Source organism: Eumetopias jubatus, unplaced genomic scaffold, assembly GCF_037043125.1.
Source record: "Eumetopias jubatus isolate StellerSeaLion01/CBP00866 unplaced genomic scaffold, mEumJub1_p1.0 scaffold_9, whole genome shotgun sequence".
NCBI lineage: Eukaryota > Metazoa > Chordata > Mammalia > Carnivora > Otariidae > Eumetopias > Eumetopias jubatus.
The window spans coordinates 30,720,840-30,745,766 of record NW_028274815.1 but is presented as its reverse complement, the minus strand read 5'-3'; the positions used below and the strand labels follow the sequence as shown (position 1 = coordinate 30,745,766).

The window sequence follows — 24,927 nt, the reverse complement described above, 5'->3', positions numbered from 1 at the left end:
GCCCGGGGGCGGGGAATGAAGCCATTTCCGGGAGAGGACACGCCCCTGCCAGAAGTACGTCACTCAGCCAAACGGAAGGAGGCTGTGGGGCCGTTTGCGCGTGCTTTGCTGGTAATGGCGGCCCCCAAGAAGCTTTTGGAGTTCCACGCCAAGCGGCCCTGGCGCGGAGAGGAGGCGGTAGAAGATCCGGACGAGGACAACGAGGAGGATAACGATGAAGCCGAGAATGGGTTCTCTCTGGAGGAAGTATTACGGCTCGGAGGCACCAAGGTAATGGCCTCGGACTCGCGCACAAGGGAACAGAGGCGCGAGGAGTGGTCTCCCGAGTAGCCCGGCCGCCCCCGGGCGGCAGCGTGGGAGGGCGTTCTGCATCCATATCCCAGCTTCGAAATGGGCTCTTTGCGCTTCCCGCACTTCTTTCCCACAGCTTTTTACAAGAGAAGAGTCCTTTGGAATTGAACGTTTTTACGGTGTGGCCTTTCTTAGGATGTAGGTGACCCTCTCATTTCACTGATCTATAACTGGCACTCCCTCAGGTCGGTGAAGACTGACCTTTTTGGTTCCTGACGTCGTGGCATCAGTGTTCTGAACTCCAGTGCTGTTGGAATGTTAACTTCTATTCTCACGGAGTACACGCACATGTTTACGCTCCAGAAGCCCTCTGCTCTCGGAATTTACATCCTAATTAAGGGAAAGAATCAGTAACCAAACTTTTGAATATTGTATATCAGATGCTGAGTAGTGCCACGGAGAAGAAGAAAACAAGATAATCAGTGGGAAGGGCGTAACAGTTTTAAATGAGGTGATCGGGGAACTCATCGAGATGTTTGAGAAGAAAACTGTAGGAAAGAAAGGAGCCGCGCTGTTCTTTGAGCAACAAAAACGTCAGTGTAGCTGAGGCAGAGTAAGTTAAGGGGAGAGTAATAAGAAATGAGCTCAGAGAGGTAAGAATATAGGCCTTTCTCGGAGTTTGATGCAAAACCTTAGAAGATTTGGAGCAAATACGTGATGGAATTTAGCTTACTTTTTTAGCACATGTTTTGAGACTATCGGTGGGGGGAGAGGTAGGGGCAGGAGAAATTCAATTTACGGGGGCAGATTCACAGTTTGCCCTGTACTTGTGTTGTATTTAATTTTTGAATAGGTAGTATTTCACGTGCTACAAAAAGTTATTTTAAAAAGGAGGAGTACTTGGTGAAAAGTCTTCTTTCCCGCTTTTATCTCTAACCATGCGATTACTAACCAAAGCAAGTATCTTTATGTGTCTTTTATATCTTCTAAACACACACGTTATTTTTTACACAAAAGGTAATATGCTGTATAATATTTGTGCATATTTTTTCTTGTTGTCTTATAGATTCTTCCATATCATTATACAAAGTTGGGTCATTGGTTTTATGCCTGCATAAATCATAGTTTTAATCTAACCAGCCATTTATTGTGGATGTTGGGGTTGTCAATCTTTTGCTATTTTAAATAATGCTTCAGTAAATAACTTGAAAAGAGATCTTTTCCCACATTTGTGAACATGTATGTAATCTAAATTGATAGAAATGGAACTGCTGGATCAAAGGATGTGTGTCTTGTATTTTGATTTGAAGGTAGCAAGTTGCCCTCCATAGAGGTTGTGCTAGTTTACATTTCCATCAGTCATGTAGGAAAGTGCCTTTTCCTCCTACCATCTCCCCAACCCCACCTGTCACAATTTTATCTTTCTCATCTGACAGAAAATGGATGCATCATGGTGGTTTTAATTTGGATTTTTCTTAATGTCAGTGAAGTTGAGCATCTTTTCACATTTTTAAAAACCACTTTCCCCTTATGAACCATTTGTTTATATCCTTTGCAGATCTTTCAGTTATCACTTCCTTAACTGATGCGTAGGAACTTTTACATTAAATATTAAGCCCAATTACTCCGATATCAGTTGCCAGTATTTTTTTTTCCAATTTATTTGTCTTTTGACTTTTGTATGTTTTTTGTCTGAGAGAATGATAGTTTTACCCGTCTTTGCCTTTAAGGGTCTGCGTTTTATGTCATTTGGAAAGGTTTTCTCTACTCTGAAATTATTTTAATTATGGTGTGCATTCTTCTATTACAGCTTTTTTTTTCACATGTAAACCTTTGATTCATCAAGTATTGACTTGGTTGTAGGGTGGGAGCCCAGGGAGCCCAGACAATACCATGATAATTGAATTTAATTGATTTTTAAACATAATAAATTTCAAATTAACTTTGGAAGTTTTTCTAAACTTTGGATTTGTAATTTATTTTTTAACTTTCTTATGTTTTAATGCAGCAAGATTACCTTATGCTGGCTACTTTGGATGAAAATGAGGAAGTGGTGGATGGAGGCAAAAAAGGAGCAATCGATGACCTTCAACAAGGTGAATTGGAAGCATTTATTCAAAATCTTAGTTTGGCCAAGTATGCAAAAGCTTTCTTGGTTGAAGAAGATGAACCAGCTGAAAAAGAAAATGCCAGCAAAAAAGAAGCAAGAGTATCTAAAGTAGATAATAAAAAGCAAAATGCAGCAGAAAGTGAAAGGACATCACTCGGTAAGGTGAAAAATAAGAAGAAGCCAGAACAACATTCTGATGAGAACAACAGTGTCACACCAAAAGTTAAGAAAGATAAACAACAGGACATCTTTGAATTTTTTGAGAGACAAACGTTGTTACTCAAGCCTGGAGGCAAATGGTATGATCTGGAGTACAGCAATGAATATTCTTTGGAACCCCAGTCTCAGGATGTTGTGTCTAAGTACAAAACCTTGGCTCAGAAATTGTATGAGCATGAAATCAACTTATTCAAAAATAAGACAAATAACCAAAAGGGAGCTTCTTCTACCTGGATGAAGACAATTGTGTCATCAGGGACGCTAGGTGACAGGATGGCAGCCATGATTCTTCTTATTCAGGATGATGCTATTCACACACTCCAGTTTGTAGAAACTCTCGTGAACCTTGTTAAAAAGAAGGGTAGCAAACAGCAGTGCCTCATGGCTTTGGATACTTTCAAAGAATTACTCATTACAGACCTTTTGCCAGACAGTCGGAAGCTACGGATTTTCAGCCAGCATCCCTTCAACAAACTAGAGCAGTTGTCCAGTGGCAACAAGGACTCAAGAGATAGAAGGCTGATATTATGGTATTTTGAACACCAGCTGAAACACCTTGTGGCTGAATTTGTGCAGGTCTTAGAAACTTTAAGTCATGATTCATTAGTAGCAACTAAAACTCGAGCTCTTGTTGTAGCTCATGAGCTTCTTTGTAACAAACCTGAGGAAGAAAAGGCTCTTCTTGTGCAGGTGGTAAATAAACTGGGAGATCCTCAGAACAGAATAGCCACCAAAGCCTCCCATCTGTTAGAGACATTGCTTTGTAAACATCCCAATATGAAAGGAGTTGTATGTGGCGAAGTAGAAAGGCTGCTCTTTCGCTCAAATATCAGCTCCAAAGCGCAATATTACGCAGTTTGCTTTTTAAATCAAATGGTCCTTTCCCATGAAGAATGTGAATTAGCTAATAAGTTAATTACTCTTTATTTTTGTTTTTTTCGGACTTGTATCAAGAAAAAAGATGTTGAATCAAAAATGCTTAGTGCCCTTTTAACAGGAGTAAATAGGGCATACCCTTATGCCCAGACTGGTGATGACAAAGTGAGGGAGCAGGTCGACACGCTCTTTAAAGTGTTGCACGTTGTGAATTTTAATACCAGCGTACAGGCTTTAATGTTGCTTTTCCAAGTAATGAATTCTCAGCAGACGATATCAGATCGATACTATGCAGCATTATATAGGTAAGTACATTCCATTTCGATAGGTGAATGAGGAATAACATTTAATAATAACATGATTTAATACACAGCACCTACTGTGCCCCTCTATGGGGCAAGAAACTTAGAAAACTGGAATTTAGGCCCCCCCTCAGCAACTTGCTAATCACCAACTTTGAGTAAGTCACTAATCTTTGTTTTCCTGTTGGAAAACTATGTTAAATATTTTGCATACGTTACTTTATTTTTTGTTTTGAGAACTTGCTAAAATACAGAAAAATACCCTCCCCCAAAACATCCATATCCTACCACCTAATATTTCAACCTTAACATTCTGCTATATCTGTTTTAAATCTTTCAAATATTAAAAAATTAGAACTGCAGATATAATTGAAGTTTCTTTCAGTCCCTTCCCCATCACTCACATCCTCAGTCCTACATTTCCTCCCCCTGTCCTTCACACAGCCATTTCGTAATTCAGCAATTTTTTGAGTGCCATCTATATGCTGGACATTTGCAGTGCTCTGGATATAGCAGTGAACAAAATTCCTACCCCTAGAGTTGCTTACACTCATATTGAGGAAGACAGATGGTAAACAAGAAAGTCTGTTAGGGAGGGTTAAGGTTGCATTTTTGGAATTTTTTTAATTATTGGGATTAAGATTTTGTTCATTGAATTTTGTTGTTGCCCTGACTCATACCTATTGAGGGATGATACTTTGAACAGTGTGTAAACACTTTGGAACTGTTTTAGTATACCAACAAGCTATATATTTTCTAATTCATTTTAATAATTTTACATAACATATATCTTGTGAGAAATATAATGTACTGATTAATATCTTGAACTTAAGCCACAGTGCCTGGATTTGAGTCTCAGCCATTAGTTTGCTGTGTAACTTTGGACAAATTACTGAATCCTCTTTAAAGCCCTATTGGTAAACACGATTAATCCCATTTTACTGTGGCCCAGTTTATAAAATGAAGAGGAGTGCACCTATCCTGTAGGGTTATTGTTACAATTATAAAACTTCCCAAGGTTGCATAGCTAAAAAATGAGAAAACTGGGACTTTACTGAGTTCATGTGTATGTTAACCCATGTAATCTTCATATGTAAAGTGTTTAGCAGTGCCTCATGCACAGTAAGTGCTCAGCAGGTGTTGGCTGCTATTGTTATTATTACTCCGATGAATTTCTTAAGTTTATTCCTCTTAACACTTCTCCAGTGTTAGAGGTAGAGTAATTTGTGCAAAATCAGACAGACATGATAAGGCCAAGTTAGGTGGCAAATCCAAGTCTGCAGGCTTTGGGAGTTCATGATGTCTCATGGTGCTGATTGCACTAGGACACTAAAGAAAATCTCAGAGTCCTTTCCATAACTCTTAAAGAGTACAATTTTTTTAAGTAGTGACTATCTTAGGGTTTTTTTTTTTAACTTTTGATGGTCATGAGAACTTTTTGGACAATGTTTGGAATCTATCATAAACATATTTTCCTAATACCCATTTAATATCTCAGTGTTTAACACAACAGTCTATCTGAGGAGTACATTCTTAAATTCTTTAAATTATTGCTTGCCAAGAGCTCTCTCAGATGGATTTCCTCAAAGGACTTCTAAGCCTTCTTGCAGTATTTCTTTTGGCTTTATTAAGAATCATTTAAACAGAATTTCTGTAATATTTGAAATTTATCTTTCAAATGATTTCAAAATATTTTTCAAATGATATGGTTTACAAAAATATGATTTATCAAAAACTTCAAGAACGTGTTCTCTGTCAAATGATGGGGACACACCTATATAAATTCTCAAATGTTTTAAAAAATGAATTGCAAAATGGATGAAAATGTGGAAAATTTTAAATGTGAAGACAAAATTGAATATCAAATATTGAATAATACAGGATATCTCAATATCACCAGAATTATGGAAGTAACACATGGGGGAAAGTGGGTATGCAGAGCAATATGAAAATGCTTCACAGGGTCAGATATTTCCATTTCTAGTACTAATGGAAAAAAGTTAATAGAAATGCTTAGAATACGAAGTAATATTGCACATGAGCATATACAGAGGATTGTGTTAATTCTGGATATATCCTAATGTCTGGAGGGCAAGAGCAGTTGGAGCCTCTCTAGGATTCAGCAGCTAGGATAAAGAGAAAATTTTAAAATTATCATGTTCAATTTTCTACTCTACCTGTGTTCATTAGAATCATGTGAAGGCCTCTGGTCCCCCAGCTAGGGGGTAGTGATACAAGGATAAGAACACCAGTCTAATCCACTGCTTTCATAGGTCAGTTTTCATTATTTGGCTTTGGATTAGCCTTTCTTGTGAGGTTCTGTATCTGTATAAAAATTATGCTGTTATCCTAGAGAATGTAAAACCCCTTAGAAAAGAGAAAACACAAAAAATGTCTTTGTCCTGTTGATATTCCCACCCTCCCCCAAGATCATCATTCTTTCTGTTTTGGTCATTGACTTCCATTTTACGTCTTAGGTCTCTTGATCTAAAATAAACAGGAAGGTTATCCCTAAGATGAGGTCAGCAGTTGCCTCTACTACTGGTCGTAGAGATATTTTATGAATAAACATTTGATCTTGTTTTTGTTTTATAGGAAGATGTTGGATCCAGGATTGATGATGTGTTCTAAGCAAGCTATGTTTCTTAATCTTATCTACAAATCTTTGAAAGCTGACATCGTGTTGCGCAGGGTGAAGGCTTTTGTGAAGAGGTTACTCCAAGTTACTTGTGAACAGATGCCACCATTCATATGTGGAGCTTTATACCTTGTGTCTGAGATCCTTAAAGCAAAACCAGGTTTAAGAAGTCAACTAGACGATCATCCGGTATATCTTACAACTGCTTTTTAAATCGAGTGGGTTCTGAAATATATTGGTATTTTTCTTCTTAGCTTCAATGACAGTAACTTACTTAGTTCTCTGGAGCATGAACATATGTGAGTCCTGGAGTTGGACAGACCTGAATGTTAGTCCCAGGTGTACAGTTTTCTGGGTGGGCATGTTGCTTGATCCCTTTACTCATTGTAAACTGTACTATACTAAACCGTAATTGTATGAGGTAGTTACAGTTACAGAGCTAGTGGATCTCTTAAACCTGTTTCCTCAGTTGTGAAATGGACATAGTAGCACCTATTTCATAGGGTTGTTTTTACAGAAATTTGAGGGCTGAATGTTTTCATGTAAAAAAGTCCCAAAGTCTCAGGGAATTGTGGCTCAACTTAATTCTCCTACATTTAGAAAAAAGAATATGGTGTCTCATAAGTTTGATTGATGGAATTTTCATGTTTTACCGTTATAGCAATAAGAGGGTCATCTTCCAAACTCCCTCATATAACTGAATACAGACTTCCAGTTGATTAATGCAGAGTTATTAAACCATTGTTTTAGGAGTCTGATGAAGAGAATTTTATCGACATAGGAGATGATGAAGACATAGAAAAATTCACCGATGCAGATAAAGAAACAGATACAGTAAAAGCTGAGACAGAAGAAACTGTGTCTGACAGTCCTAAGGAAACAAAAAAGTCAGAGTCTGCTTCTTGGGTGCACTTTGATAACTTGAAAGGTGAGTTTCTTAAATCTTTAAATTGCTCTCTTGAACTTTTAAACAGGAATTGGATTCTCCTTTGATCTTTTTATTTTAAGATTTAATTTTTTTTTTTTTTTAAGTAATATGCACCCAATGTGGGGCTTGTACTCACAACCTCAAGATCAAAAGTTGCATGCTCTACTGACTGAGCCAGCCAGGGCCCCCCCCCCTTTGATCTTAATAGAAATTAACACTGTACCATTTTAGAAATCCTCCGTATTCTTTTTTTTTTAGTAGAGCTTTTATAACCAGATATATTCAGGAACTAGAAGTAAATTTTTTTAGAAGTAAATTTTTAATATAGTAAATCACTTGTCTACTTATTAATAATACTATAGATAGTAACACATTTTAAAGCAATTTTGATCTTAGAAATTAAAGCAGATACCTTTTGGAAATGCAACCTCTTCACTTGAGCTGTAAAGAAAAGCACACTGAACCTTGGGGATCAAGAAATGTGCCAGATCCATTTCTTCAAACTTGTCATGGGATTCTTGGTCAACTTATTTCATCTCCCCAAACTTCAGTTTGCCTGTGAAGTATGGAAGCAGCCAGGAAAGTGTTTAAAAGAATCCATCAATTTCCCTGAAGGCTAAACTGAGAATAATCCTTTAGAAGGATGATGAACATGTGCATTGTAAAGTTGACAGTTTGTGGTAATGTGTTTTGAAAGTTCTTTGAAGATAACATAAAACTTGTTCCAAGTGAAAATTATTCCTGGACATAATTTAATAAATATTCAGTGCACTTAAAGTTCCAAAAGAATTTAGACCTATTTAATCTTCAGGCTAAGTTGTCATTTTAACCCTTCTAACCCAGTTGACCCAGATTTGGGCACCTTTTGCTGCCTGGTTTATTCAGTAGCAAATGCTATCCCGGGTACCATATCTAATTCTTGTTGGGGCTTGGAATGTTTAGTCTAGGTAGGATGCCTGGCTAACTAAGAATGTTGAAAATTATAATTCTATTACGTATGCATATATATTATAGTTATTGGTGACAACATTAATGGTGGTGGTTTTAGTGAACTCTTGGGCTAGGAATAAAGCATTTGAGAATTAGTATTTTTTGTTGTTATTCTCAGGTGGCAAACAGTTAAACACATACGATCCATTCAGTAGAAACCCTTTGTTCTGTGGAGCTGAAAATACAAGTCTTTGGGAACTCAAAAAGGTAAAGTAATTTTATTAGTGCTTTATATTTGCCCTCATGGATTTAACAGCTTGAAGTTTCCATTTTGCTCATATATGATCAATATAGTTTAGTTATTTAGACATTAGTTAATTGGCATAAGGGAGCAATCTGAAGCATGTCACCCAGCTATAATGCTTTATAACCTATATTTCTGTAGCCCCTGATAAACATTAAATTTACACATTTATACGTTTCTACACTTATATGTAGCAAATCTTAAATAATGTGGATGCAAAATCAGGATGTTATACATGGCTATAAATAAATTTTGCTTTTTGTAGGTAAATTACTGCATATAATGGCTCTGTAAAATGGGTAAATTTTGCTTTATGCATTAGATCTCCCTGAGAAGTTTTGTGATGATAGAACTATTTGCAAATAAAATTACTTTTTAAATGCATTAGAGGAACCCATATTTCCAATAAACTTTCTATGGTATCTTTGGAAAAGCAAGTAAGTGTCTTACCTCACAGACTCCTGTGGGCCCCTTGACACCTTTTCAGTGAGTCTGCAAGGTCACAGCTACTTTAATAGTGCTACTAAGGCACATTACTTGCCTTTGTCACTTTGTTAACAGTGGCACTGATGATACTAAAGAAATGCTGGCTAAAACTGCTAGTGCCTCAGCGCAGATAAGGGTAGGAGCCATCATATTCTTCACTGCCATGTACCTTCAGGGAAAAAAGCCAGTATCACATAAGAATGATGAAACAGAAAAAATTAGTGATTATCTTGACCCTAAAGTACATGTCTTTTTCATAGTCTGTGTACATACACAGACGGAATTCATAACATACTTCTGCATACCTAAGTATGAGGTGGTCTCGTGTCTTGGGAAAAGTACCTGTGTAGTTTGTTGTAAACTTAGCTGCCTTTTTCATAAAAGACTGGTTGATAGACTGGTTATTTGGGAGACATTTTCTTGAGTGAATGAAGTGAAACTGTTATTTCAAGCAAAACTGCTGACAGTATTTGCTGTTAGTGATAAAATTCAAGCTTTTAACCGAATTAAAAGCTTGGAAGTCTTGTAAACACTACCTTGAACTGGACACTTCCTCAATATTGTAAAAACTTTTCTGATAAAATCAGTGGTGATACTAACAATGTGATTTTTGTGATAATGTAACCAACATATGGAAGAACTACGTAACTTACTGAATCAGTATTTTCCAAATGACTAAATGCACAGTGTTACAAAGTCATGGTTAAAAGATCTATTCAAAGTAGACCGATTAATTTTAAGTAGCAAGTACCAAAAGCTGATTGATATGGTTTCAAAAAATTCCATATTGCAACTAATCTTCAGTTTGGGTGTAGTATCAAAGAAGATAATCCACAATTATGTGAAAGGTTATCAGTTCACCCTCCTATTTCCAACTATATATCTGTGTGAGGCAAGATTGTCTTCATATACTTCCAACTAAAAAATGACATGGAATACAGAAGCACGTATGAGAATCCACTGTCTTCTATTAAGCCAGACATTAAATAGATTTACAAAACTGAAATAATCCTACTCTTCACTAATGCTTATTTGTTCTGAAAAACTAATACTTTTCATAAAACATTTATATTAATACATAATAGGCTCATTGTTATTTTAAATTGACTATAAATGTTTCAAAATTTCTTACTGTGGGTGCCTGGCTGGCTCAGTTGGAAGAGCATGCGACTCTTGCCCATGCGGTCATGAGTTTAAGCTGCATGGGAGGTGTAGAGATTACTTCAATAAAAAATTAAAATTTCTGTTGTAATTTCTAATAAGGTAAATATCAATAGATATATCCCACTTAAACTAAGGAAGTCTTGAAGTCCTTGACTTTTAAATGTATAAAACACTCCTGAGACCAAAATTTTGAGAATCACTCTTTAATGTATTGGCTTAAGTTTCAATTCTTTGGATCTACAACTGTAGTAAGAGATGACTTTCCTCTCTTTTTTTTTTTTAAGCTATCTGAGCATTTTCATCCCTCTGTGGCCCTTTTTGCAAAGACAATCCTTGAGGTAAGTCTAATATTCTAAAGTCAAGAAATAAGAAAAAGTAATCCAGTTTTAGATAATAATTGGTCATAACAGTGTTTTCTGTCCACAACATAGAATCATAAACATGTTCTGCTGTTGGAAAGGACCAATGACTTGTTTAATACAGTACAGCAAGTAATTCTTCCCACTGTGTGGTGAATAGAAATACAGGATATTAGAAAATTGCAACAATTATTTATTACATTCTGGTTTTTCTCCTGAAGAAAGACTGCCCTCCCCTTTCCCATTTGCTGTGTTGGCCACATCAGTGTTTGGTTCCTGGTTAATAGATGACCTACAGTATTACTGTTGTTTACCTATTCATAAAATCAACAGTGTATCATAAAATATGTATTTATATGTATGACTGTTTAAATCTTCAAGTAAAGAGGGATGAGATGGATATTTGAAGGGTCATTCATGGCATATATGTGCCTTTGATGCATTGTAGTAGATGGTGTTTTGTTTGTTTTTTTTCTTATCTGGATGCATATATATAATTTGAGTTAAGTTCTTAATCCTCCCAACCCCTCCACCTTTCAGGGAAACTGTATTCAGTATTCAGGGGACCCACTCCAAGATTTCACATTAATGAGATTCTTAGATCGATTTGTATACAGAAATCCAAAGCCACATAAAGGCAAAGGTATGCTTCTATTTAAGTATTTGGTTTTCACTGTTGACATTTAATAAATAAGCATACAACTAGGTTTTATATTACACTGTCTTGATTTTTACATTTCAGAAAACACAGATAGCATTGTGATGCAGCCAAAAAGAAAACATTTTATGAAGGATATTCGTAGTCTTCCTGGTAAGTATAAAGCCTAGGTGGTTGAAACTGACAAGAATAGTACAAGTCAATAACATAAATTGTACTATTCTTTGCTCCATTTTACCAGAATAAACGTAAGCACCAGAGACATTATCCATCTTTTGTTCCCAGAAATGTGTATGCATTCTTAAGTTTACTATGTCTGACTGGGTCTTTTATTTTTTTAACTTTATTACAGAAAATTTCAAACATATCCAAAATAAATATACAGATAGTATAACAGCTTCCCTGTAACTATAACCCAGCTTCAACAATTAGCAACATTTTGCCATTTTTGTATCATCTATAGCTTTATTAGTGACCCCCCCATATATGTAACTATCTTTTACGGTTAAAGACCATCTTTTTTTTTTTTTTTTTTTTTGAGGGGAAGAGTGTGAGCAGGGGGAGGAGCAGAGGGAGAGAATCTCAAGCAGATTCCCCGCTGAGCAGGGAACCTGATGAAGGGCTTAATCCCTTGATGCCACAATCCTGAGATCACAACCTGAGCCGAAACCCAACAGTCAGATGCTCAAACAGCTGAGCCACCCAGACACCCCTATAGTTAAAGACCATCTTAAGCTCTCTAATACGGGTTTAGCAGAAAACCCACAACTAGTTTTTGTCACAGAGCATCATTTAAATTAGTTGATAACTTTTTATGGGTACTGCGTACCCATCTTGTCTGACTCTTGTTTCTATATTCAGAGCAAACATTTCTTTATATAATAAATCACAGCTCCTTTTCATTCAGAGACTAGGGTTAATTTTACTTTATTAATCATTTAATTTCCAACTGATTTATTTCACAGAGGTCCAAAGATGTAAATGGACTCCCCCAAAGTTAATAGAGTTAGAACTTAGAAGCCAAATCCAGTTTTAATCAAGATGAGTTAGAAATTTTTATTGTGAAGAGAGAAAACTAATATTCTTGTAGTTTGTTGGTCTTGTCCCTTAATTTTCATCAGTATTAAGTAAAATTGTGGATAATTCTGTTTAACTTTACTTCCTGATCCAGAATGGCAGGAGTTACTGTCTTTTTTCCCAAGATGATGAAAAGTTTAAAGTGATTATTAAGAGAATTCTTTCTTTTAAAATTGGAGTCCTGAATACAGTTGGAGGACAATAAAAACTATGTTCTTTCACTGTGATGCATGCATTGATGGCTATATATGTCATTGTAGCCAATGAACAATTTCAAATGCTTGGTCTTCTGCACTCAGACTTTTCCAGAGATTGTCCTTTGCACTAGAAGATCCCTTCTGTCCACATTCCTTACATTTTAAGACTTTAGAATTATAGGTATGCTGTATGTAGTCTTAAAAAGGATTACTTTAATAAAAATATTTTCTTAATCTATTTTCTCAGTGAACAGTAAGGAGTTCCTTGCAAAAGAAGAAAGCCAAATACCAGTGGATGAACTATTTTTCTACAGGTAATACACTTAATGCAGTTTCTTTTGGAGAACTATTAAAATTTAAATTTTTAGAAAAAAAGATTATAAATTTTTTAGATTCCATAAAATGCTTCATTAACATAGGTCTATCTTGAAAAGATCTAAAGATATGTCAATTGGGGTACCTGGGTGGCTCAGTTGGTTAAGGGGCTGCCTTCAGCTCAGGTCATAGTCTCAGGGTCCTGGGATTGAGCCCCACATTGGCTCCCTGCTCACTGGAGAGTCTGCTTCTCCTCCTCCCTTTGCCCATTGCCCCCTCTCCCCACCCACCCCTGCTTGTGCTCACTTGTTCTCTCTTTCTCTCAAATAAAGCTTTAAAAAAAATGTGTCTGCTCATTTTTATAAATCGTTCTGTTTGCTAATCTTAACATATCTAAGTGAAACTTAAAACAAGTAAATTTGTGGGTATTTTTAATAATGTAGCTTAAATTTTATGACTCTTGACTTTGTAAAACCTAATCTGTAATTTCTTACTTTTTGTAATATAGTAATTGTCTTACAGGCTTTAAATCTGTTATCAGTCTAACATAATGATAAGCAACTCATGAGTAATTTGTCCAAAATACGACTCTAGGCAGAATTAGCAAAATTCACTGTGCTGTTACATAGAGAAGTCCTAAACTTACTAGTATTCTTATTGTTATCTGATTGGTTAATTCTGTTTGTTTGTTTTTAATATTTTGTGTGAGAATTTTGAGGGTATGATCCCATCTGCAGAATGCTAAGTTTTACTCTACCCTAGTATTAGAATGGGTGTGATAAAATACTGTGATTAGATGTTATCTAGAGCCACATTTTGTCTTATTTCTAACACATTAGTGTTGACACTAAAACAACCTCTTACTATGTCATTTAATCAAGATGATTTGAGGTGTTTTTATGAAAAACTAAATCCTAAATCTTTGAAATTTATTTTACTTCATGTTCAAAAGTTGCTATTTTAATTCAAAACTTTTGTTTATAATAAATACAAATTTTAGTCATTTATATCCAACTGTTTTTAGACTTGTGTCACCGGTCATAGGTGCTTTGATTATAGCAAAATGGGCCCTTTATTGTTATGTTAATCACCACACATTACATCATTAGTTTTTGAAAATGGGCCCTTTAATACAATTATCAAGTGTGGACACCTGGGTGCTCAGTCAGTTGAGTGTCTTATTCTTGGTTTCTACTCAAGTCATGATTTCGGGTTGTAAGATTGAGCCCTGCGTCAGGTTCCATGCTCAGCAAGGAGTCTGCTGGAGATTCTCCCTCTCCCTCTACCCCCCCACCTCATGCACGCGCATACACGCATGCTGTCTCTCTTAAGAAATAAAATCTTAAAAAATAAAAAATAATCAAATATATAACATGCATTTTTTTCAGGTATTATAAAAAAGTTTCAGTTAAAGAGAAACAAAAACAGAATGCAGATGAAGAAAGTATAGAAGATGTGGATGATGAGGAGTTTGAAAAGATGATTGGTAATTTGTTTTTGTTGACTGTTTAATTTGTAAAATAATCTTTCTGTTTACTTATAGAACCATGGAATATTAGTGGTAGGGGTGATCTTAGTTTTAGAAAATCATTAGGTAAGAATACCACGCACATGACAATGGAGGATTAAAAAATATTTTGGTGGCATGTGGTAGGTCACCCTCACTTGCTCCACAAAGATTTAGGATTATGGGTGGGCAGTTTGAGGGAAAAATAAATTTGTATTTACGTGGCATATATTCATTCTTAAGGAATGTACTCATCCAATCTCTTACAGAAGAGAAACCATTTTTATTGTTCCTAATTTCCTTGTACTATTGGTAGCAGTAGTCTGCTGTTTCATCTGTTTCCTCTGTGATCCACTGAGCTACAAAAGTTTTAATCTATATTTAGGCTGAAACAAAAAGGGAAATTAGAAAAGTTTACATTGAGTTTGCTTTTTTTGCACATTGTATTATTTCCAACACTGATAAGTTTTGGAGGTGGGAAGAGTGTTCACTCTCCATTTGCAAATGTTGGATAATCTCATGGATAAACCTTAAGGTAACTTTAAGAAGGCAGATTAAAGGATACTAAAAATAAGCACTTAAAAGGATTGCAATTGCTAAATACCATTTTGATGTTTACCCTCTTTCCATCAAAGAGTTGTAGAAAGAAACAAATTAACTGGAATCCATTTTAGTTTGGGGATTTAAGGTCAGTATATTCACAGGCTTATGTAGAATAAAACATATCAGCAGTAGTCCGATCATGTCATTTTGGTGTTACTTATCGTAAACAGCAGAATGACTATGTTAATTGGTTCAGATAGAAGACTTGTCAACTTTGTTATTCCTTGATACATCTGACAATTTGTATATTCTCTGACAGACACATTTGAAGATGATAATTGTTTCACCTCTGGAAAGGATGACCTTGATTTTGCTGGGTAAAAAAACAGTTTTGTTTTTTAAAAAACTTTTCTCAGCATTTCCCAAATTGTTTTCCTCAGAACAGAATACAGGACTCTGATGTGTAGTAGAAATTTATTGAAATAAGCTTGGAAAATGGATATAGTACTTTTATTTTAGACCTTTATAATGCATGTTAGTATATTAAATTGAGGTTCTAGGCTGTAACTTTGTTAATAGCCTAGTATTAGGCTAATCACCAAAAAACACTTTAGAAAACAATGTTCTCTACTACACATTGTTGTTTTTCTTCAGCAACATGAAAAAGAAAAAAAAAGGTGCTAAGGGAGACCCAGAAGATGAAGACTCAGAAGGCAGTGATGATGACCTTGATAACTTGGATGATGATGAAGTTTCTTTAGGAAGTATGAATGAAGAATTTACTGAAATTGATGAAGATGGAGGAGCATTCATGGACGTGTTGGATGATGAAAGTGAAGGCATTCCAAGTAAGCATTTTTAAAATAAAAGGCAAAAAGTATATTTTCCTTTTTTCCTCAGTGTAGGCTAGTTTTCCTGTTGAAGCATTTCTTAAATATTACTTTGTATTCAAATTAATAATCAGGTTGGCTAGAAATTTAAATAGGACCTTTTCCCCCCACTTACTTGGAACTGAAAGAGGTTGATTTTTGAACTTCTATTTTAATCAACAATTGGGCTCTTTGGACAATACCTGTTGAGCTCTTAAGTTACCCTTTTTTGTTGTTGTTAGAATAGTAATTATTTCTCAAAGTTAATCAAAATATTCATCATTTATCTTAGCCCTATAGCAGTTCTGTTGTTTTTAAATTGCCTAATAGCATGTTTATGTTTTTGTTTTTGTTTCGCGGGGGAAATAGAACTTGATGATGAAGTCAGCTCTAAAATCAGGACAAAGAGAAGCAAGAGAAAAGGTACAAATGATTTTGACTTTGCTGGATCATTTCAAGGTAAGAAAGTGTCTTTAAAACCTAAGCAGTGGCTGTGTAAAAGTTACTAATTATCATTTTGGGAAATTTTCTAAATTGGTTAGTATTTCATTTTTGCTTTTATAATGGATAACAGTTTCTTCTATTTTTAATATGTGAAAGTTGTTTCCCACATTATTTTTCCTCATAACTTCCTTCCTCTCATTTAACTATCTCTAGATCATCTTTAAAGTATTGTAAGAGATTATCTTTTTAATGTTAACACTTGTAAGACGCTAATAAAAGAAAAAGGTACTATCAGGTGACAATTTTAACTTTTTTGATAAAAATGTAGAAAGCATTATAAGTATTTTATTCCTGAAACCTATGATAAATTCACAGGCTTGCTCTTTTTTCATGCTTTGAAAGTCATTTATACCTGCAAAACTTACAAGCTCTTTCAAATACTAACAACGATAGTCCTCTTAGATGATTTACCTGATACATAAATTATAACGTTATTTTTCAGATTCTGTCTTCCACTGAGTGATGTACGGTCACACTTTAATAGTAGCATATGCTCAAATATAAGACAGTTTTCCCTAAAATCATCTCCAAAAAGAAATGTTGCTTTATTCTTAAGTCCTGCTGAGCCTGTCATATTAAAAGATGCTGTTTCAGTGACCTTATTTTGAATAGTAAAGTACTGTTTCAGAAGACAATAGCCTGAAAGGTGTCAGGTCTCAGCTGACAGTAGTTTGGGATGCAGATTAAAGGATACCTGACAGAACTGATTAAAACAAAAGGAGGCCACGGAATTTCCAACACTGATAAGTTTTGGAGGTGGGAAGAGCGTTCACCCTACATTTGCAAATGTTGGATAGCCTTATGAATAAACCTTAAGGCAACTTTAAGAAGGCAGTAACCATGCTTACTAGTTAATGTTACAGTTATATACCTATAAGATGAATGAAAACTGAAAAAAAAACTTTCCAGGTGGTATACACATGGGAATTTTAGCTTAGGAGAAAATATTCCATAATAGCATCATATGCAGTTCCTGAATAATATGCACAAAAATTAAAATGAAAGGCTCTAGAAACTAGTTATCAAAAATGGTTCTGGTATCCATGCAAAGGCTTTACATGATTGTTTGTAGCAGCACTGTTATTAATAGCCAAAAAGTGGGAACAGCCCAAAAATCAGACATTCACTGATGGATAATGGAATATTATTTAGCAATAAAATGGAATGAGATTCTGATACATGCTGTAAGATGGATGAGCTTCAGAAATGTTATGCTAAGTGAAAGAAGCCAGATACAGAAGACCACATATCATATCCTGCTTACATGAACTAGCCAGAAAAGGCAAAGCCCTCTTGCAGCGAGGGCACATGACTGCAGATGGGCACCAGGGATCTTCTGGAGTTGATGGAAATATTCTAAAATTGCAATGTGATGATAGTTGAACAACTAAGTTTACTAAAACATACTTAATTATACCCTTAAAAACACCTGAATTTTATGATGAATTTTACTCCCTACTAAAGATGTTTTTAAAAAATGGCCCTAGTAGATGCAAAGAATTTGAATAACACTGTTCCAGGAAAAGTGAAAATGGATAAAAGTAGTATTTTTAGTTAATATATTTTTAGATAATGTGATTTTAAACGTGTGAATTAAAATTAATAAATATTAAAAATAGATGTTTTAGTTTATTTTGAAATGTTTATGTGTTCAGAATTACAGGTTCAGGAGAACCACTTTGAGAAGTATAAACAAAATTTCATTTATAACATAATAAACATACTTTCCATCAATTTCTTCACAGTTGGACCAAAGAATAAAACCTGACTTAAATAGAATATACAGTTTGCCTTAAGGATTCCAAAATTCAACCATGGTTGACTTTGTAGTCAGTCTTTGTGGAAAACGGTTAAACCTTCATCAGTGGCCAAATTTGAAAGTTAGGAAGACACTGGTGTCATCTCGAAATTTTATTAGGGTACTAACTCTTAAATTCTACTTGTCTTTAAATGCCAGCTACTTAATGGTGCTAGAAGATAATTATAATTCTGTATTTTAACCCAAATGCAACCTTTTTATTACAAAACCATGTTGAAAGATTGTTGAATCACTGTTGTACACCTGAACCTAATATAACATTGTGTGTCAACTATACTCCGATTAAAAAAAAAAGTGTATTTTTCCAAAATCATTGGAAATGATTACAATTTAATAATCTAGGCTTATACTTTTTTTAGGACCAAGAAAAAAAAAGAAAGGAAATTTCAGTGACTCCAACCTATTTGTATCTGCTGAGGAGGTAAGACTAATACACTACTTTAAGAAGTTAGCTATTCCACATTGTTTTGAGTTTTCTAATAAATGTATCTCTGTTTTAAGTTTGGCCACCTATTGGATGAAAATATGGGATCCAAGTTTGATAACATTGGCATGAATGCCATGGCTAACAAAGATAATGCAAGTAAGTAACTTGAATTTTTTTTTAAGATTTATTTATTTATTGGGGGGGTGGCACAGAGGGAGAGAGAATCTCTAACAGATTCCCTGCTGAGCACAGAGCCAGGGGCAGGGCTCCATCCCACAATCTTGAGGTCATGACCTGAACTGAAATCAAGAGTCCCCACAATCTTGAGGTCATGACTTGAACTGAAATCAAGAGGCGGACAGAACCAACTGAGCCACCCAGGCACCCCAAGTAACTTGAAATTTTTAGAGGTTTTTAAATGGCCTTAACTTACAACTTCTGAAGATGTAAATATATTTTGGAGGACCATTTTTAGTAAGGATGAATAAAATGGTTCCTTATAACCTGGAAGGAATGGCTTTTTCATCTGTTCTGGGAGCATATAGTCTTTATATTACACAGTTACTTTAGTTTTTTTAGGGAGGCAGGCTGTTTTTATATAATGTGAATTTGTAAGTACTTTATAGACATTTTAATTCTGATATTGATAGTTACTGGCTTCTGTTTTGCCAGTGAAAGTGTTCAGGAGAAATAAAATCTTCAGAGCATTTGTTCCTTTCTTCTCCTAGTCTTTTATTTGTTAAACGGTAGTCTTTAATAATAAATGCCAAAGGAAAGCAACAAACAAAAGCAGGGAATTTGCATAGGGGATGGGAAATGACTGTGAGCCATGGCAGACCAGAAGTTCCTGTTTTGTTCTGTGGGGCCAGGAGTCTGCAATGTGGTGTGCTCATCTTTCTTCTCCCCCACAAAGGTCTCAAACAGCTTAGATGGGAGGCTGAACGCGATGACTGGCTACACAACAGAGATGTGAGAAGTATCATCAAGAAAAAGAAAAATTTCAAAAAGAGGCCAAAACCACTCAAAAAATTAAAAAGCAAAGGAGTTTTCTAAATAAATTATAAATTAAATTGTACTTACTCCTAATTTTTGCTATTCAGCCATTTTTCTTGATCTTGCTCTCTGACTCCGTACATTCCAGACTGTTCAATGGATTTGTAATAAACTATAAATAAATATAGCTGTCATTTATAAAATCATGTAAAAGTGTTAAACTGTATTGAGAGAAATCAAACCTCTTTTCCTTATTTCTACATGGTAAAATGAAAAAGATAATACATATTTCACGTACAAGCCCTCTGGCATCTGTACTAATCATTGTAATGAGCACTATTAAGCATTACTTTATACCAGATTATTGTACTAAGTGATTAATAATGTCATCTTTTTTAATCATTACAACTCATAAGGGGGACATTAATACCACTACTGGACAGAGAAAGAAACAGCTCCAAGAAATGAGCAAACCAGAGGTGACGAAGTTTTAAGCTGTGGTTTGTCACCACCACCTCAGATGTTTCATTCCAAAGTTTTTAACCACTGGTAACTACTCATCTCCAAAACAGAATTTTCCCTGTGTTCTCAGAAGGAGCTAAAATAGGGATAAAGAGTAATTTTTCTTGGAAATTGACATAAAGTAAAAAGTCCTTTAACCCTTAATTGGTCATAAATTACTTTATACTCTTAAGAAAAAACCTACCTTCCAAGATGAAGGGAAATTTCTTGCTCATTGTTTGCCTGAAATCTGATGAAAAAAAGAAGTCTTAAAATTAGACATGACTAGACATTCATTGTATTAAAACATGGAGCCATAATTTAGTGCTACCTTTAGGGTCTATGAGCTAGGAATCCTACAGATGAGAAATGTGGTTAAGGCCCTTCTGGTAATCAGGAACTCTCCTGCACAGGGTATAGGGTGCACTTGTCTCACCTGTTGCCCCCCATAGTTATTTTGGAGTTTTTCAAATTTGGCCTGTATATATGATGTAATTTATTTAGAAAAGTAAGTTTTCAGTGTTAATGTGTAACTCCCTTATGTAACTATGAAGTTAGATCAACTTCAAAAACCGGGTAGAGTCTTATTTCTAATTCCGTAGCAAGGTAAAATGGAATCTGTAAAACTTCTTTTTGGATTCCATTTTACCTTGTTACGGAATTAGAAACTTGAATTTGCTTTTATATACTGTTTGGATGTTTTCTTTTATACCCTTACACTTCGGAAGTGACTTTGTGAGCATCCAGCAGCATCCTGGGGCACCGTGTTCCAGTGAAAAACCTTAAGAGGATAAATGACAAGTCTCAAAGATGGCTACCACCCCCAGGACTACTATTACCAGCTCCAGGGAAAGAGAAAACAGCCCTTCCTCATTTTAAAAGTTGAGGGCTCTAATATAAGATTTCCCTCCAGAATGTGTCACAGCACTCTCAGTGACAGCCAGTGGCATGGGAAAGGTTTTAAGTGCCCAGTTACTGATAACGGAGGAGGAACTCTGATAGCCTTTGAAACTGGTTACTTGACAACTCAGCTCTGCAACCACTACTCAGTCTACCCAACAATGAGATATAAGCAGCAGGCTGTATTTCTTCACCTGTGTTCCCAAATTAAGCCAGACCAGATACTTGCTCTATGCCCCAGATGAGTAAAATCCATTGAAGTGTGAAACATTTTCCCTAGTCTACAAATAACATTATTTAGGGAGAAGAGTCATTAAGTCCACAATAATTAACACCAAGTTTCTTCTTGGGTCCATAAAAATGGCTAATACATATATTATTAACATATAATGTTCTGTTTCAGGCGTACAGGTCTGTGCAGTCTTACACAATACACAGCGCTCACCACAGCACATACCCTCCCCAATGTCCATCACCCAGCCACCCCATCCCTCCACCCCCTCCCCTCCAGCAACCCAAAATGCCTAATACATTGAAGAAGCAATTTCTCTAAAAATGCTGTTTAGTAACTCAATGCATTAGCAAACTGCACACCCCTCTAGAAAACATTAACTCCTGAATTAGGATTACCTTGGCTTGTGTTCATCTTATTAAACAAAAAATATGCTCCAAAAATGCCCAAGAGTTCAACTACTAAAACTCCTTTAAAGATCTTCTTTGCCACTGGTTCCATAGTGCGGGCCATCCTAAGTTCAACAATAACAAATACATGTAAACCTGAATGAGCATACACAAACTTAATACCACTTCCACAAAAACAGTCGGAATGATTCAGGGATAAAACCCTGAAGTTACTGTATGCTTATTTGTATTTGATATGTCCCACATTCCTAGTTTTCAATCTCTACCCCACACAATGAACCAAAGACACCACTGGATAAAGCACAAAAGGGAGATGAAACTGAAAAAAAGCACTGTAAAAAAGAACTTATGGAATTGAGATTTTTTAATTGCCTAAGAATATAGAATATAGATAGGGTAAATCATTTTTTTTTAGCCAAACTAGGAATTAAGATATGATCTAACAGTCACCATATGTGAAAGCTCTTTTTAAGTACCTACAAAGGTAAGGTTATTTTATAAGTGGTTGTGTATGTTTCATAGCTGGAGTTTTCATTTATTTATACAACATATATTGAACTATGTTCCACAGCCCAAGCATTTTATACAAAGTTGAGCAACAAACCAACTTGTTCCTGAGGAGCTGCTATTCTAATAGTAGTTGTCAAACTAAATAACATCACCCAAAAGACTTGTTAAAAATGCACATTCCTGGGCCTCAATCTGCAGTTCCCCAGTCCTGTAGTTCCCCTAGATTCTAATTCAGCAAATCTAGGGTTAGCATCCCAGTAATCTGCATATTTGCAAGCAACTCCCAAATGGCTTCTATACGAGAGGCCCTGGACCACATTAGAAAAACTGACCACCATCACCCAGTAAGTGGCAAACTAGACTTTAGATCTTAATTCTCTTCCTGTAACTAAAACAAAAGCTAATCAAAAAAAGGGTTTGGGTCTTCATTCTCTTTCTCCCAACATAAAAGCTGAACAAGGGAAAGGGCTATATAATAAGCTAAAAAAAAAGTAGCATATATGACTTACTGAATATATGAAATGTAAATGCAAGTTTTTCTCTGCCTCCCTCTAACCCCAACAACAGGAGAAACCAGTCCTTTTTAATCTCAGGATTTTGATACTGCCCAATGTATGCTCTTTGTCATACTGTTCTCTGCCTCTTTGCAGAGAGGGTAAGATCTATAATACTCTACAATCCCAGCTCTCTGCTCACCGCCATTCCCTCTTGACTCCTTTTCACAATGCCTGAGAGTGGGGTAATTAAATACTCTACTTTTGTAGGATTATCCTATTAATCTCTTTACCAGGTGTCCCTTCCCTCCAAAATTCCCTTCCCTCATTTTGATAATGCGATCACCCTGGGAACTAAAAGATTAAAACTTTATTATCTTAAAAAAAATGAAGCAGAGGAAGTTAAGAACCTAAGTATAACCAACAGGCAGTTGAGTGGGTGGGAATGGAAAACTGTTTTGCTGTTTACAATGCTGTACCTGACAGGAAGTAAGTCATGATCAATACAGGGACCTCTCTTGGGGTAATTTTTAATGTGCAATGGGTGAAAAAAATGTTTTTAATTAAAAATAAGCCTGCCTGCAGCAATATCCGCAGTAAAAGGAATCCAAGTAAAATTTGGTTTTGTTCGGAGGTGAGGTTAAGAGTTCAAAAAATAAAGTACAAATAACACTGCTACAGCATTTACCTTTTAAAAAAATATATATATACACATTTTACATTACAAGTCGCTAAGCTTCAGGCAAGGTGTTTATAACGACTACTAAAGCCTAGTTGATAAAGACCACCAAACGCATACCTGTCCACGACAAAGTTGGCTTACTAGCTGGCAGAGAAAGAACAAGACTAGACGAGAATTTGGAGAAGGATGGAATTTAGGTGAAACTTAAAGCAGTGCTCGAGGCACCTGGGTGGCTCAGTCGGTGGAACCACGGACTCTTGATCTCAGGGTCCTAAGGTCAAGCCCCGCATTGGGCATGAATCCTAATTAAAATAAATGAATAAAATAAAATAAAATAAAAGCAGTCCTCGAATGGGCTCGAAGAAAAGCAGCGCTGTGTGTCATGGGGTTCACATCACACTGGGCTGAGAAGCTGATTCAGAGTGCACAAGCTTAAAGGTGCAATGTTGCGTCCGAAAACGCTTCATCTATGCACTGCAGTTGGAAATCGACGCGGCTCAGCATCGCAGGCAAAATGATTCGTCAAACAGCAAGGTCTCTCGCACTCTAGATGTTGGAGAGCAAGGTTTCTCAGCATCCCTGGGTTTAATTAGCTAAAGCGCTTTTTCCAGGTTCCCACGGTCCAAAACCAAGGCACCAGCGAGGCTTCCGAGAGCTGCCTCAGGCTGGCTACCCACGATCCTCAGGCCGTCGCGGCTCCCCGCCCCCCGGGCCCCCGGTGCACCCCGGCGGCCCCCCGCGCTCTCCCGCCTGCTCGGGCTCCCCGGACGCTCCCGCCCGGCCCGCGGCCAACTCGCGCGGACAACGCAGGCCGCACCGCCCGGCCGCGGCGACAAGGTCGCCAAGCGACCCGGAAACACTCGGGCCTGTCCCGCGCCCTCCCGCCGAATGGGTATAGTAACACCCAACTTCCCTCCGTATGATCCCAGAACTTTAGCAAGGCCCCCACAAAACCTGCCCCACTCCGCTCTGTGGAGAGCCCGAGTCAGGACGCCCAGCTAGAAGCCCTGCTCTCTTACCTGAGGGGCTTACACGCACGACTGCGCGTGCGCAAGGGTTGGCACGGCCCCGCCCCTCCTGGCGTTGGTCCCGCCCCACACCAAATTACCTTTTATCGTGCTCTTCTTACTGAGAGCAGATCCAGACTGCGGGCTATGTCCGTTAATTTATTTAATATTCACAAAAAACCTATGTCATAATAGGTGCTATGAGTGTCTCATTTCACAGAGAAGGAAAGAGTTATACCCTGCCTACAATCACAGAGTTAACAAGAGACAAAATTGGATTTGAACTTAAGACACTGACTCGAAAAACCTGTGCTCAGTTATTTTTCTACACTCTGCAACCCAAAGTGTGATAGTCTCCAAGAATCAGCAATATGGTCATCACCTGGGAGCTTGTTAGAATTGCAGACCTGTTTCAGTAGGCAGGAGTAACTGACCTGCCCCAACCCTAACCCTGGAATGCAAACGCTCAAGATCCCCAGTTCATTAAGTCCTATTCATCCTCCTCTAAGTCTCCAGCACCCCCCCAAAGGCTCCTTTGGGAAGCTGTACATTCCCCAGTGTGACCCTGATTTGCTAACTCCAGCAGAGGGATGCAAGTGACCAGAAAGAAGTTCCCTTGCTTCATCATGCCCAAGGCACAGAAGTTGGCCAAAGTCCCAGTCCTCTGTAGTGGTC

General features: G+C 36.7%; 2 protein-coding genes across 5 annotated transcripts; one reads left to right on the top strand and one right to left on the bottom strand.

The window, feature by feature from the left end:
* The first annotated feature begins 81 nt into the window (after positions 1–81).
* On the top strand, positions 82–19,598 carry CEBPZ (CCAAT enhancer binding protein zeta). Its single transcript, XM_028117174.2, has 16 exons — positions 82–270; positions 2,300–3,801; positions 6,394–6,625; positions 7,187–7,364; positions 8,473–8,561; positions 10,533–10,586; positions 11,148–11,250; positions 11,350–11,418; positions 12,787–12,853; positions 14,243–14,340; positions 15,224–15,281; positions 15,559–15,752; positions 16,143–16,232; positions 18,456–18,517; positions 18,598–18,679; positions 19,437–19,598. The coding sequence occupies exons 1-16, from the start codon at positions 115–117 to the stop codon at positions 19,574–19,576; spliced, it is 3,174 nt and encodes a 1,057-aa protein (XP_027972975.1). The 5' UTR covers positions 82–114; the 3' UTR covers positions 19,577–19,598.
* CEBPZOS (CEBPZ opposite strand) lies at positions 19,235–24,310 on the bottom strand. Of its 4 annotated transcripts, none has more exons than XM_088026391.1 (6): positions 24,265–24,291; positions 23,363–23,547; positions 21,548–21,663; positions 20,223–20,267; positions 19,604–19,688; positions 19,235–19,477 (listed from the first exon to the last, which is right to left on the bottom strand). In XM_088026391.1, exons 3-5 carry the CDS (start codon positions 21,660–21,662, stop codon positions 19,606–19,608), a joined length of 243 nt encoding a protein of 80 aa, XP_087882517.1. In that variant the 5' UTR covers position 21,663; positions 23,363–23,547; positions 24,265–24,291; the 3' UTR covers positions 19,235–19,477; positions 19,604–19,605. The 4 variants fall into 4 exon arrangements, with proteins under 4 accessions (XP_087882517.1, XP_087882516.1, XP_027972977.1 ...); XM_088026390.1 differs by having other exon boundaries at positions 23,363–23,791; positions 24,265–24,279; XM_028117176.1 differs by lacking the exon at positions 23,363–23,547 and having other exon boundaries at positions 24,265–24,310.
* Between the last annotated feature and the right edge of the window lie 617 nt (positions 24,311–24,927).